Source organism: Marmota flaviventris, chromosome 1 (genome assembly GCF_047511675.1).
Source record: "Marmota flaviventris isolate mMarFla1 chromosome 1, mMarFla1.hap1, whole genome shotgun sequence".
Taxonomy (NCBI): Eukaryota; Metazoa; Chordata; class Mammalia; order Rodentia; family Sciuridae; genus Marmota; species Marmota flaviventris.
This window is the reverse complement of record NC_092498.1, coordinates 55,227,984-55,243,951: the sequence shown is the minus strand read 5'-3', so window position 1 is coordinate 55,243,951 and position 15,968 is coordinate 55,227,984. Positions and strand designations below refer to the sequence as shown.

Here is a 15,968-nt window from a genome sequence, read left to right as displayed (position 1 = left end):
GTTGCTGAGGCTGGTTTTGAACTTGCGATCCTCCTATTTCAGCCTCCCGAGTTGCTGGGATTACAGGCATGCACTACCATGCCCAGTTTGAAATGATTTTTAGTAAGTACTTATTTAAATTTTTACTTATCTTATGTACCAACTACTTTCGAGTTCTGAAAGAGAAAAGAAAGGAAGAGGAAAGGTCTCTGAAAGCGGATACTATATCTTTTCTTCCATCTTTCTGCGGTGAAGTGGCATCCAAGTGGCCTCTCTCTGGCCCAGTTCCTCCCTCCAGCTACATGGAGCAGATCTCTAGTGAGAAGAGGATATAGGGAAGGGAGGCAGGAGAGGCTGACCTTTGTGTCTCACAAATTCAGTACACTGATGCAAGTTTGTGCACCAGAAGCCAGAAACACAGGCACAATCTTTTGGGCCTTAACTCTGCCTAACTATAGCAGGTGGCGTATTTATTTTCCTGCTCAACAATTTCATTTTTAATGGCAACAACTTGCTCTTCTAATTGTTTCAGTTGATCAGCTTTTTCTTGTCTACTTAGATTCAAATCTTGGATCTTCTTCTCTAAATCTGAAAGAAGAAAATAAAATAAACGACATATGCCCATTTGGTAGATTCCTCCTAGATATCCATATTATACCAAACAGCGATTTGTGTGTCTCTCTTTTTTTTTAATTTTTAAATTTGTTTTAATTAGTTACACATGACAGAACAATGACCTTGTTGTGTGTCTCTTCAAGATATTTTTAGTTTATGCTTTGATCCAATGAATGAAACATCTCTTTCCATAGGTCTTCTCAAAGTTTTCACATATATCAGAAAAAAATTCATCTTTTTATCTAAAAATTTTATACCTAAAAGCATTTTTTTAAAAAAAATGTAAGGCTGTAGCTGGTTAGAATTCATTAGAAATGAGGCCCTAAGCAACTTAGTGAGACCCTGTCTCAAAAAATTTAAAAGGACCAGGAATGTGACTCAGGGGTTAATTGAACTCTTGGGTTCAATCCCTGGTCCAAAAAAAAAAATCATTAGAAACAAAAACATACATAACAACTTCCTTGATTAGATTTAGTGAAGTGCTGTATTTCCAAAGATTTGTTCTTATTACTTTAACTTCATTTAGAAACATATGTTCTTTGTTTTAGAGTTTTCCAATTTTCAGAAAACAAACTGACATTTTTATTTTTTCATCTTTCTTCTCTGATGACACTGAAGTCCCTGAACTATAAAGCAAAGTGACTTGCTTAACCTCACACTTATTCCTCTACCAATTCATGGCTTTATGGGTTGATCCTTGTGTCCACCTATCTATGGGTTGATCCTTCTGTCCACCTATCTATGCATTCATTTATTCATTCTTTATTCAATAAGTAGTTGGTAATTCTAGTAAACTTTAATATGGAACCCACAGCAGTGAATAGAAGATCTGTAGAGAGAGACATTTAAAAGCAAGATGTGGCCTTTTGGAAAAGACTCTGACCTTAGGTAGAAGAAGGAAAGAAAATGTCTCACGTTACTTCGTCAGACCACACCAGAATACTGGATTGGTTTGAGGTAATTTTCACATTGGCATGTGTGGAGAAGAAAGAGCCAGATTGCTGAAGACATTTGAAACTGTCCTCTCAACAAAAATTGAGTTAACTGGTGATGTTAACTCATATGGAGAAAAGAAGATTCAGGGCACGTTACTTAGCTCTTTGTAAGCACTTGAAAGCCCACTTTAGGAAGCTAAGCAGGTATGTATTCTCTTGTCCTGAGGAAATAAAATGAAAACCAATGGGGGGAGCTCAATGAAGATGGACAGTCAGATTCTAACATTTTAGCAGTCACAACGATTCCAAGACTGAAGAGTTTCTTTGGAAGGTGATGAGAGGCAGGAAACTTGCAAATAAAGGTCATTTGGAAAGAAAAGGGGATTCAATATTATATTTACACTAAAAAAAAAAAAGACCCCTGTGTTTCTATCAGCTAAGTTAATAAGGTTGAGCTGTCTACCTCACATTTCCCCATCAGGTCTGTTCTCCATCCTGTTCTGTATCCTGGAAAGCTAACCTCCGTGGATGATGTCACTTGGCTCCCTTGAACTCTGGCTTTCATTCACACTTGGCCAATGGAATGTGCTGGCAAGTGACCAGAGGGAGGGATAAGCCATTGGTCTCCATCGCTGGCCAATAGCCGGGTTCTGGCAGCTTTTCTGTCTCTCAGCTCCAGTGCTGAGAGTATCTGGTGGGTATCTCTCCCTAACCCTCCAGTGTTTGCAGGGCTCTGGCAACACTCCTGCTTCCCCTGCCCCTTCAGGCCTAGGGATGCTAATGACTTCTCATTGCTGCTAGTCACTCACTCTTCCACACCCTTGAAATTGAGCTGGCTTTACAAGTTGTTTGACCAGCAGAAATGAGAAGAGATGATGTTGCAGGAGCTCAGGAACCTTGTATCTTCAGTTCTCACTCTCATGGGACTCTGAAACATCTGTGCAGTGAAGCAACCTGGGATTCAGACCAAGGGGAGAGAGCCCCTTACACATCTGCCATGCCTAGTCCCCAGCTGGCCCATCAGTGTAGCTACTTGAGCAATCCAGTTGGGACTGGCAGAGGACCCTCCCTAGCAATCCAGAGCAAGGGGAGAGTTGTTGCTTTCAAGCCATCAAATTTTGGGGTGGTTTGTTATACAGGGAATATGTAACTGAGATGACATTACTTGTAAATACATTATCTAGAATTGTGGCCAAATATGCTTTCTTTTCCTTGGGGAACCTTGACATAAAGTTTTGTGAGGGACCCTGGCTGCAGACTGGGGTCTATCACCACTCTTAAGTCTCCTTCCTTCCTTCCTCCCTTCCTCCCTCCCTCCCTCCCTCCCTCCCTCCCTCCTTCCTTCCTTCCTTCCTTCCTTCCTTCCTTCATTCCTTCCTTCCTTCCTTCCTTCCTGGAATTTAACCCAGGGGCACTTAACTCCCATCCTTTTTATTTTTTATTTTAAGTTGATCTCTCTAAGTTGCCAAGGCTGACCTCGAACTTGTGATCCTCCTGCCTCGGCCTCCCAAGCTGCTGAGATTACAGGTGTGCACCATGATGCCTGGCCACTCAACTTTGATGCTGCCAAAGGTTCTCTCTGGGATCCCATGGGCATATCTCCCTAATAGATGTTCTGCCCCTTCTCAAGCGGCAGAGTAGGGCAGATAGCCAAACCAATGTCTTATTTTTCTATCTTGTTGAGTGGTAAAAATAGCCCTAAATGAAAAGAGAAAATGAAGCACAATGCTTATTTTAGACTCTGAGAAGTCTTCTAATCTAAACTTCTCTTCCAATCCAATTGCATTAACTGTCAATTTCAGTTAATGTGGATAAGTGGGAACAATTTGGACTCTAACATAAAATACAGGACAGAAATAGTCTTCCTATGTTTTTGTTCTAATAATATGGACCAAGGTCTGAGAATAATGGAAACTAGTTTTCATGGTACTGGGTATAGCACGTAAGGTAAAAAAAATCTCTATGACTTTCTGAGTTTTTCCTAGGATTTCCTTTAAATATAATTTTTTTTCTGGAAAATGTTGAAAAATAAAATAAAAATTACCCACAAGACTGCTTTTTAAGACAATTATATAAATTTTTAAAACTAGTGGTTTCTTCTTTACCCTACTGTCTCCCCAGAGTTTGGTGTGTCTTTTTCCTGACTTAGGCACAGACTCACGTTGCAGGTTGTTTTGTTTTGTTTTGTTTTTAATGTCATAGAGTGATGACACCAGTTGTTGTGAGGCCAAAGTCTCATTTTATAATAAAGAAGCATATAAAGCAAGGAGTCTTGTCTGGTTTAGTATTTTAAGAGTTATTCATATTATAAAAGAATATAATTAGTTTTAAGTTTCTGGGAGACAATAAATATGATCACAAGTAAAACTATGCAACTCATCACTTGGCAATTCTTGACTAGAGGTAGTTGAGGACATGACTGCCCAGAGAAGTCATGAACATCAGTCGTGGAAAAGAAGATTCTAATTTACTTTCTGATTGGACATATTTTATGTTTACTATACTTTGTGTGCATCAGAGTTTTCATTTTAATCAAGATTCTTTTTGGATTCCTTTTGGATTGCTGATCTATGCTGGATGACCTAGTGCACTAGAGTCATGAGAGGAAAAATCAGCCACTTAGGTTAGGGGGCTATCAACCTCGCCACTGCTAAAATTTGGGGGAGCTTAGTTGTTTTGGGGAAGGTGTCTTATGCCTTCTTGAGCAACATCCCTGACCTCACAAGCAAAACTTTCTTCAGACATCTCACCGCTAGTTGAGAACACTGAGTTATAACCTTTCAAGGTGACCAAAGGGAATCTCAGTTTGTTCTGATTAATGCAAGGCTGATGCCCAGCATCCACCCTTGTATGTAAATCCATGTGCAAAACTTGTTACTTTTCTATTCTAGAAACATAAGACCAATTCCTACTTCACCCTGCTTGGCAGATTTACATGTAGTTAAATTGGGTTAATTGATAAATTGGAATTGGCATAAATTCTATGAGGAAGAATATTAGGATGTCATTGCCCTACTGGTGGGGTGGGTACAAATAGATACCTGTTATTCTTTTCATCTTGTCCTCTGTATCCCCAGCCAATTTCTCGGCGGCATCTTTTAGCTGTTTGACTCTTCCGATTGTTTCCTTTGTCAGTCCTGAAGCCCTTCTCTCATGTTGAAGAAGGGTGTACTGTTTTTTCAGCTCCAGAAACTCCTGTAACAGAGCCACACTCCCATCAGAAAGCACCCATAAAGCATCTACATATGCAGGATTCTCCTAATGCCCTTCACACAAGGAGTATCAAGGAAATCATAATCCAGTCAATGTTCCAGAGTCACCCTGATATTTCCATGGGGATTGTATTTGCATTTTTGCTTTTTTTTAGGTTGAAAAATATCCTTAGTGTCAATTAATTAAAAAGAAACTTCTTTGCTATGAAATATCATCAGTCATTATTGCATGTTAAGGCAACTGTGAGACACTATTTGTCCTATATTATTTTAAGGATGGAAAATACAGAAATAATCTAATTGACAAGACTCCTCAACAAGACTCTTGTTCAGATGGTTGAACAGTTAAACATCTTCAAGATGAAGAACAGAGTAATGAGGATTTAGAGGCAGTAAGGATAATTATTTGGTGCAATGAAGGTAACAGGAGGTAGCAAGGAGGTAGGAAAGGAAGAAATGTTAGTATGAAGAACTCTCCTGGAATTAGGATGAAAATCTTTGGGGTGAGAGTCTGGTTGACCATCTAGAAAGTTAAGTAGCTAAAGACCAGAACCAGCCATGGAGTATTGATGTGGGATACAGGTAAACAGGAAGCCCCTTTCTCAACATCTGCTCTACAGAAAATGGTCTCCCAAGTTGGTGGAAATTTTACTCAGCACATTAGGAATTAAAAGCAAAGGAATAAGCAATTTGTAAACACACTAACATTTTTCTTTTGTTTAAGCAACTGTATTAACGCAACCAACCAAAGATTTCCTGCAAGAGAATGAGTTGATAGGTTCTTTCAGCAGCCTAAATTAATGGGCCACTCTCCACAACCATCTAATTAACCCAAATCTAATGTTTGTAACTTGATCTGTTCTTTTTGGAGATGACTTTCATTTACTGTTTTCTTTCTCTTTCTTTTCGTTTTCTTTTTGTACTGGGAATTGAACTCAGGGGCACTTAACCCCTGAATGACATAAACTGAGAATATGAAGGTTCAGGAACATTTTGATTTACAGACTATTTGATAAGACATCGCTGAGAATACTTGTATGGGCAGATAGGGAGAAAATACACCAAGATTTGGTCAGGGGCTTCTGTCTTCTATAGGGAAAGCCCTCCACTGCACAAGATCCTTTGGGAATCAGGATCCCTAAAAATGTGTACCACTGAGTATGGAAGAGCATTAAAGGAAATGCTGAGAAATGGCACAAAAGTCTGGGATTAAGGGATTATCCTTCGAAAAGGCACTGTTTGTCTGCTTTTGGTGGCAGGGGTGGGACTAATGACCTTCTCAGCACCCCCAGCATGACGACGGGCGGATTCAGCCTGCACTCTTGCCCTGCCCGCTTGTTCTTGGTTCCTTTGCCACTTGGTCCACAGCAGGGAGAATCCATCCTCCTGCTCTGACAGCTGCTTTGCTAAGTCCAGCTGCTTATTCTTCATTTCCTTGGCTTTATTTTCAGCCTGTTGTTGATTTAAAGACCAGAAAGGACAAGTCTCTTTATTAAGCAAACAAGAAAACAAATTATATTAACCCCTTAAAAAACATTAAACTAGGTAGAAAGAAAAACAGAGCCTTCACCTCTTCTGTTGCATTTATTTTAGAAAAGTTACAATGAAACATTTTAGATGTACTAAGGAGTTGGAAAAAATATGACAAATATCCATGGATCCACCAGTCGGTTTAGGAATAAATCCCTGACTTTGAGGCAGAGCCCACTGTCCTGTTCCCAGTCTACATCCTTTCTCCCCCAAAGGCACTCTCCAGCCTCAATCTAATCTTTGCCATTCCACTATTCCCATGGGCTTTATGTCACATCCTACACAGTATTCCTAGCAATATATGTAATCTTTCTAAAATGTTTTAACCGTAGGCAAACATATCATACATTTCTGCAACTTGAGTATTTAAATTCAAAATTATGCTTTTGCAGGTTGTTTAAGTTCATTAATCTGTCTCTAATTCATTCATCATTTTACACATTTACTGCGTCGTTTGAGGATATAAAAATATATCCAGCAGGTGCTGGTGGTATCTACTTTTTTCCCCTTACAGACAACAGTGAACATTTTATACTTGTGTCCTATGTCAGTGACTGTATTTGTCACATCTAGAAGTCCTATTTATTTTTCAGAATCTTTTGTTCACGGATCATACCCATGGCTTCTTTGGTTTTCTAAATCTTATTTTGTACTTTATATTCAGTAACAGTAACATCCACAGTACCTTGCATTCTGATTCTGTTATTTATTGTTTCAGATGACTCCTGTTTAAGGCAATTTGTTTCTTTATATGTTTGGGAAGAAATCCTGGAGGCTTGGCTTTAAGGTCATTCTTTCAAAGGGAATTTTTGTTTGCCATGGGGAGGGGGGCGTTATGAACTCAGGACCATTTATTTTTATTTGTTCTTTTTATCTATACATGACAGTAGAGTGTATTTTGACATGTTATACATCATGGAATATAACTTCCTATTCTTGTGGTTGTATATGATGTGGAATTATACTGGTCATGTATTCATGTATGATCAGGACCATTTTTAATGACAGTCCTAGCTTGGATAATGTAGATTTTAATCCCAAACTCATATGAGAGCCAACCTGTGTGGTTACTCCTCTATTCAGAGGCAAGTTTCTTTATTGGCTGGTGTGTGTGTGTGTGTGTGTGTGTGTGTGTGTGTGTAGTAATTTAATATTTCACTAAGGGTTTTGTCTTTCTGTGTCCCTGCTCTATGCAGGGGTCTTGTTACCTCCTTGCATGAGCTTTGTTTTGTCTATTATGCATGGCAACCATCAAACCCCAAAGCTATAACACACCAAGGATTGACAGATACCCTGAGCCTGCTGTCAGGTTAGTATTTGATTAGCTCTCTGCATTCATTGGCCTCTGAGGATTCTCAGGGCTTTTTTTTTCTTTCCTAATATAGCTGCTATACATTTAAAAATTTTAAGTATCCTATCTAACTTTTTTTTTTTTTTTTTTACTAGGAGGGCTCCTTAGGGTATTGGTCTACCATATTTTTAGTATGAAATCCCTTCCTGTGTCCTTGGGCATATGTGGGAATTTTTTCTGGAGCTGGAATATACACACGTTTTCTGTAAAGGGACAGATCGTAAATGTTTTACTCTTTGTGGTTCATAATTCTCTGTTCTAACTATTCAACTCTGAGCCCTTGTGGTGTAAAAGCAGCCATAGACAACATGGCCATGGCTGGATCGTACCAATTCCTATTCTAGAGCATGTATCTAGAAAGGGAGAACCTAGGGACCTCCCTTTTTTGCTACACTGTGTATGCAACCCCCTCCTATTTATTTTCTGGTGTGTTACCTCTGTTGCTTTTTGATTCTCTTCTCAGGATGCATGTAGTAGATCTACAAGATACAACTCAATAATGGAGACTGAGTCACTCTCAAGCCTGGAGGAAGGGGATATATATAACAGAGGACGGAACCCTGCAGGCAGAGCTTTCTCACCATGGACTGGGTCCTGCTCTGTCTTCCATCTGCCAGGCTCACCATCACAGGGGGTAAACCGTGGCCTACTCCCAACCAACTCTGGATGGAACACATTTATTTAGGTGAGATATCTGTTTGGTTCTTGAACACTCTGATGGAAGATCATACTAGTTACAAAAAATCTTGCAACACTTAACTCTTCCTTTTTTTGATTTGTGAGCTTTTACAAGTCTGTTCCTTTTCATGGGTTCTGGCCTCAAACCTACTGTTAATTACCTGTGTGACCTGACACAATCACATAGCCTCCCTGAGTCTTAGTTTCCTCAGTTACAAATTGGTGATAGCACTTGCCTCATTCCCCAGAACTGGTTACAACTAACTGAAATGATGTTGGAGGGCTCAGTAAAACATAAATTAAATGCATAATCATGTCAACATTAATGTAACAGTACTATATCAATGTAGAACTTTAGTTTAATACTTAACCCCACTCAAATCTTCATTTATCTTTGTAATAATCCGATCAGATAAGTAAGGCAAGTGTGACGTTGATTTACGTAAAAACTGTTTCCATCCTTATCATTTATTTCAAGTTAGGTTCAAAAAAGGTGGATAATTACCTGCAGTACATTCTTTTTTATTTTTGTTATCTTGGCAGCCAGCTGAGTAATAGTAGAGTTTGCCTGTCCTTGAGTGATTTGAGCTTGTTGCAACTTATTCAATGTTTTGTCAAGGTTTAACAAGACAGCTGCTGCTTTCCTAAGGTAAGATATTAGCATATCAGATTAGATAAATACACGCAATTCTTGCTTTACTTCACCTTGAGAGTTCACTCAACTCAGTCAAAAACCTTTACTGAATTCTTTTGAAAGTGAATTTCAATTCCTCTTAAGCAGGGCAAAGTAATGAAGTCTTTATTTTGAGAAATAGGAATATTTAAATGCCAATAAAACACACACACACACACACACACACACACACACACCTACACCTGGTAAAAACAGATTTCTTTGCACAAAGAAACTACTATCAGTCAGTTCCAGCTCTCTGATTTCTCAATTGCAGGGACGCTGCCCTCTTAGGTCCTTGCTGGAGTTGGGCAGGCAAGTCAAGAGGCCCCACAGACAGCAAGAGAGGACCAACGACCCTGCATTTCAGGCTGTGTTTATTCAGGGTTATTTAAGCTTTGCTGACATTCCAGCTACCCAGGGGCCCAGTCAGAGGTTAAAATCACAAGCATTCCAAGTGATACAGACTATTTTACAGAAAGGAGCTCACCTTTGTCAACATTCACCAGATACTGAGATCTACAGGCTCAAAACTACCTTGAACAGAATGTACTAAGTGACTGAAATATTTGAAAGAACTTTGGAGACGCATCCTTAGAAGTGTTTGTGTCCAAAGAACAATTATCCAAACTGCAAAATATCCCCTGCCCCATCCAACCATCCCTACTCCCAGTGGGAATTTCTTTTCCTTTCCAAACTTTGGGAATCCTCCCTCCTCCCAACATAAACTCCCCACCTGCATTATCTCACTTCTGTAAAATACCCAGAGCACTGCCTACGTATATGTATATGTTTTTTTCCATATTCTTTTTTTATATTTTCAATGTACAACTTCAGACATTACTTAAGGAAGTAAAAAAGAGAAAAATTCCAGTAATTCTACCACCTTGAAAGATGCGGGCATATTTGAGTATTTTGTCCTAGAATTTTTTTTTTCTTTTCATGATTGAATTCCTCTTCCCTGTGCAATTCAGTTGCTTAATTTAAAAAGCATTACCATCACACTGACAAAATCTCTTCGTATTATTAAAAAATTTTTTTAATCAACATCATTTTTAATAGCTATGTAATCATATTGTACTTACTTAAGCTTCCTGATTTTAAATATTAAAACCAGAAGGGGCCGGGCACTGTGGTGCATGCTTGTAATCCCGGCGGCTTAAGAGGCTGAAGCAGGAGGATCATGAGTTCAAATCCAGTCTCAGCAACTTAGTGAGGCCCTAAGCAACTTAGCAAGACCCTGTCTCTAAACAAAATATTAAAAGAGTTGGGAATGTGGCTCAGTGGTTAAACACCTCTGGGTTCAATCCCTGGTACCAAACAAACAAATTGGGAAGGAGTTGAACTTGCAGATGTGGAACCCTTCATTTGTTTAAGAGGGTGATGAGGCAGTGAAGGTAGTCCAGGTCTCAGCCCTGATGAGCATCCAAAAATGGTGCTGGATGTTCACGTTACCATCCAACTGATGATGTGACCTGACCCACATCACTCCACGCTCATAAAAATATCTTTCTGATGCCTTTTTGCTTGGCAAATTCTAAAGGAGTTAGTTAATCCTGTATACCATAGATTCCATTTTACTCCTGTATTATTCCTGGGGCATAATTTCCATTTATTCTGTCCTCCACCACCATAAATTTTTACTATAGTCTTTTTTTTAAAATTGAGAATTCCAAAGTAGTGCTTATTATAACAATCCTAAAATTACAAATGGACAAAGAAGGGAAAAAGACACCATATTTCAACGACCTGTTAAAATATCAGCATTTAATTTGTGGAATTTATTGGTATGCATGGGTATTAAGAGGCTTTGACCACTGGTAGGGTATTTAGAGTTTTAGCAAAACAGAAAGCAAGCATCCCTGCCCACTGCCTCCCAAATGCCCAGCTTCCTGGGGCACCTCCAAAAAGAGCTTAGCCTTTTATTGGACATGGATCTATCAGAGGGTAATTTCATTGCACTTTATAGCTCCTGAGCAAACATTTTTTCAGATGACCTTTTAGCAGATGGTCTGTTAAAGCAAGATGAGAATATTAATACTGCACTTACTCAGCTGCTTTGGCCTTCACCAAAAGCTTTTGGGCTCCATGTGCTGCTTTTTTAAGCTTGTTCTTTTCTGTCCTGTAGTCCTCACCAAGTTGCATAAGTTTCTGTACTTTGTCAAATTCATGGGTTAGATTTTGTGATGTTATTGGTAGGTGGATGTCAAGCACACGATTTGCAACCTTCTCTATGTCTTCTGGAGGCACGTTTTCCTCTTAAATAAGAAGATGGATTTTAGCTAATCATGTTCCCTTAGCAAACTCTGTATCTACTACACAGAAACACAATGAACTCAAGTCAAATGCCCTGGCATTTGATAATGTGTTCCTAGAATACAAGGACTAGATTGCATATGTCCCATAGATGCTCTTCATCCTCAACCTTTTCTTGCCCCTGCAGAAATGCTGCTTCTGTAGTGCTGAATACTTACTGAGTAAATGCGTGTCAGAAAAATGGAAAACGAAAGACTTGGAACACTGTGCATATGCTCCAAAATATCTTCCTAAGAATTCTTTATTGTAAGTGCAGATTCAAAAGCAGTACAAATGTTTAAATGCCTGCCATTAAAATTTAAACACAGTGAATAAGAGAGGAGTGAGGTTGGGTATGAAGTCAACACAACTCGATTCCGGTCCTCCATGACCATAAGAAGGCTCACAATTTTTTGCTCATCTATATAATTGGGCAGCTATTCCTGATGCTATTGTTCAAAATTTTGTTTTGGAAGGCAATGTGCCAATACAGAGTGGAGTACCATGTGAACAGCACATTGCAAAGAAACTTTTAAACACACCCATTCCTTGCTTGTCAGAAAAGTGAAACTGGTCTCCTTTAAGAACTAAAGTGGAAGATGGCAGGTAGGGTGTGATGTCACAAGCATTTGTCACTCTCCAGCTCCTGACTGACCACCCATTACACACAAGGCACAATGCTGAGTCCTGCAGAGAAAACTAGAGATGGTTTAGACACAGGTCTTATCCTCAAAGCTTTATGGACAAGAGGGGATATAGATGTCCAGTGTATGCAAATATTGATCATAGAGCAGAAATGGTGACTATGAGACGAAATGCTGTGGATTCAGAGGAAGGAGAAAAATACTTCAGGAAAGACTTCTAACTGGGCCTTGGGGGATGCAGGTTAAACTAGTAGAGACTGTAGGGTGTGGGGAGGGTAGAGGCATCCTAAGCTGAGTGACTTGCAGAAGCCAAAGCTCAGGGTGGTACAAGAAACAGTGATGTATTGAAGGGCACCTAGGCTGGTTCCATAGTTTGGCTATTGTGAATTGAACTGCTATAAACATTGATGTGGCTGCATCACTGTAGTATGCTGGTTTTAAGTCCTTTGTGTATAGAACAAGGAGTGGGATAATTAGGTCAAATGGTGGTTCCATGCCAAGTTTTCTAAGGAATCTCCACGCTGTTTTCCAAAGTGGCTTCACCAGTTTGCAGTCCCACCAGCAATGTATGAATGAACCTTTTCCCCCACATCCTCGCCAACATTTATTGTTACTTGTATTACTGATAATTGCCATTCTGATGAGACTCAGTGCAGTTTTAATTTGCATTTCTCTAATTGCTATTAGATTAGAATAGTGTTGAACCTTTTTGCATGTACTTTTTTTTTTCAAATATATTTATTTTTTTGGTGTAGATGGACACAACACAATGCCTTTATTTTTATGTGGTGCTGAGGATCGAACCCGGGTCCCACCCCTGCTAAGCGAGCGCTCTACCACTGAGCCACAATCCCAGCCCCTTTTCATGTACTTTTTGACCATTTATATTTCTTCTGTGAAGTGTCTGTTCAGTTCCTTTGCTCATTTATTGATTGGTCAGCTCAATTCAATAATAGCCTAGCTACGGAACCAACCTTCAACAGATGTATGGATAAAGAAAATGGTACATATACACAATCAAAAGAAGAATGAAATTATGACATTTGCTGGCAATTAGATGGAACTGGAGACCATCATGCTAAGTGAAATAAGCCAGTCCCCTGAAAAACAAAGACTGAATGTTCTCTCTGATATGTGGATGTTAACACACAACAAGGGAAGGTGGGGAGGGGAAGAAAAAAGTCATTGGAATAGACAAAGGGAAATGAAGGGAAGGAAATGGAGAGGGGAATAGGAAGGATAGTAGAATTAATCAGACAGAGTTTTCCTAGCCTTGTATTTGAATACACAACCAGGGTAACTCCACATTATGTATAACCACAAGAACAGGATCCTAATTAGGATAAGTTACACTCCATGTGTGTACAATATGCCAAAATACACTCTACTGTCATGTATATCTAAAAAGAACAAATAAAATAAAATAAAAAGGAAACAGTATATGACAACCCGGCACAGAGGCGCACACCTTATAATCCCACTGGCTCTGGAGGGTGAGGCAGGAGGATAGAAAGTTCAAAGCCAGCCTCAGCAACTTAGTGAGGCCCTGAGCAACTCAGTGAGTCCCTGTCTCAAAATAAAGCCCAAAAGCTCGAAATGTGTCTCATAGTAAATTCTAGGATTTATTACTAAATTAATCTTATACAGAAAGCTATAATTTTTTGGCACAGAGTTAATATTTTGAGATTATTCTTGTTAACAAATTTAGAACCAAGCAGTACATAATCTTTCTGATTTAGGAATGTCATTTCTGATTAATGTAATTTGAAATTGGTTATAATTCTTGAGTATGAATATTTAAAAAAAATTTTTTTTTGGTTGTAGGTAGATACAATACCTTTATTTTGTTTATTTATATGTGGTGCTGAGGATTGAACCCAGGGCCTCACATGTGCTAGGCGAGCGCTCTACGGCTGAGCCACAGCCCCAGCCCTTGAGTGTGAATTTTTAAAAGAGGAAGAAACAAAAATTATTCTCATGTTGAAAACATATTACCTAATAAAAAGTTCTTCACTTTTTTGATTAAAAGATTCAGTTTTTCTTCCTCGAATTCACTTTGGTTTTTCATATTTGCCAGTTTCTCATTTAGCTGCAAGACATTGTTTTTGGAGACTTCTGCCAGTTTACTTATATTTTTGATCTGGAATAAGAAAACAAAACAACCATGAGTAATGTATGAAAAAACTAAGCACATTCTGTGATATTTAATTACTTAGCTGTCACTAAAAACCAAATAGAAGTCTAGATACTTAAACTATGAATTCATTTTAAAGGACTCTTTCAATTGGTGATTTGTATCTCTTTCATTATCGTGTTTTCACAGTAGCATGAATTTGCCTTTTATAACATTGTCAGTGATCAAAATGTTATTTGAAAACCTTATCAACCTAGCACTAATACATTTTCTTAATATCAATCTAAAATATGAGTTCTGTTTTAATGAGATGTTTTTGCATCTTCCAATACCAACAACTTGCACAGGACTCACCAGCACTCCCTGCCTGCAGTGGCCACCATGTTTAACAAGTTGAAAATGTTTTCTTTTATATAAGTTAAAATAGTTACTCTTCTAAACATTCCTCCACTTCAAGTAATGCACTTTCTCTGAAAGCTAACTAGAAAGCATTCCTTCTCCTAATAAATGAGCTTGACCTGAGAGTGGGCTACAAAGATAAATTCCAAACACTGTGTGCTTGGTGGAGGAATGATGGAGCCGATAGCAACCAGAAGTGCAAATTCTTAATTGTGATTTGAGAAAGGTCATGGGCTTTTTCTTAGGATTCCAACAAATTAGAGAGAGGGAGGAGAAAAGCAGAAAGCAATAGAACAATATTGCCAACAAGCTGAGCTTTAGTGAATAAATTAATTGTGACAGAAATAGGGCCAATTAGGATCAAACATAATTAGGGAGGAAATACCTTCCTTTATTTCTCTACAAAAGGAACCTCCCTAATTTGAGCCATATAGATTTTGTGAAAAAGCATTTGTGTTTTGGTCATTAGCAAGTGATAAAACAAAAGAGAAGTATTTACATGATGAAATGTGTGTATCTTAATTCTCTAGAATTTTCTTAACTTTAAAATAGGTTTCTATCTATTTGAATGGGTATGGATAGCAGTAAAATGAGGATTCCAGAAATAAATATTCTAGACAGGAAAGTACCAAGTGATACAGATGAAATCTCAGAGTAGATTAGTTGATACCATATTCAGAAAGAGATTGCTAAATTACTTCACTCTTAAAACATCTCTCTGTAATCCATCTTCTGTCACAATTGATTTCTGAGAATTCTCTCACAATAGAAAATAGTACCCTATTCTATCAACATCCCTCTCTCACCCTTATCTAGCTTCCCATTTATGTGCTGATTAACCCAGACTCTCCCAATACAGACTTCAGGGTTTATCTTTTATCACTGATAGTCTAACACTATTATTAACTTAAAGATAAAATCAAGCCACAATCAAGGTTCAATTCAATGGTGTCTTTTTTTTTTTTTTTTGAAGAAGGACCAATATAATAGTTTAAAATTACATAAAACAATTCTATTTAACTACTGGGACTTAAGACCAGGATTTGCAGTTATGACTGCTGCTGTATTCCCAACTTCTAAATCAATGTCTGGCACATGTTGGCATATTTGTATATAACAGTGAATATTTATGAAAACAATGGGGAACTACATAAAAGTGAAAAACTAGGGCTGGGGATATGGCTCAAGCGGTAGTGCGCTCGCCTGGCATGCGTGCGGCCTGGGTTCGATCCTCAGCACCACATACAAAGATGTGTCTGCCGAAGAACTAAGAAAATAAATATTTTAAAAAATTCTCTCTCTCTCTCTCTATCTCTCTCTCTTAAAAAAAAGTGAAAAACTATGTAACAATACAAAATTGTGGCCATGTATATAGAATTGTTCATCATTTAGTACATGTAGGATATTCTCCAGCTTGGCTCATCAGATACTTGCTCCAGAACTTGGACTCTGTAAGCAAGTGGACAAGGATGTAAGGGATGTGTATGTGTTTTTCTTGGCTGTGGTTCTCACCCAAATCCCAA

At 38.5% G+C, this 15,968-nt stretch overlaps 1 protein-coding gene across 1 annotated transcript in view; it reads right to left on the bottom strand.

The window, feature by feature from the left end:
* Positions 1 to 427: 427 nt before the first annotated feature.
* Lamb4 (laminin subunit beta 4) overlaps positions 428 to 15,968 on the bottom strand; it is a 95,623-nt gene continuing 80,082 nt past the window's right edge. Inside the window, exons 28-33 of the mRNA XM_027926516.2 lie at positions 13,908 to 14,052; positions 11,024 to 11,231; positions 8,806 to 8,944; positions 6,017 to 6,193; positions 4,571 to 4,724; positions 428 to 567 (exon numbers count right to left, since the gene is read on the bottom strand). Of these exons, the coding sequence (XP_027782317.2) occupies positions 428 to 567; positions 4,571 to 4,724; positions 6,017 to 6,193; positions 8,806 to 8,944; positions 11,024 to 11,231; positions 13,908 to 14,052 (963 nt within the window). The remainder of the gene's footprint in view (positions 568 to 4,570; positions 4,725 to 6,016; positions 6,194 to 8,805; positions 8,945 to 11,023; positions 11,232 to 13,907; positions 14,053 to 15,968) is intronic.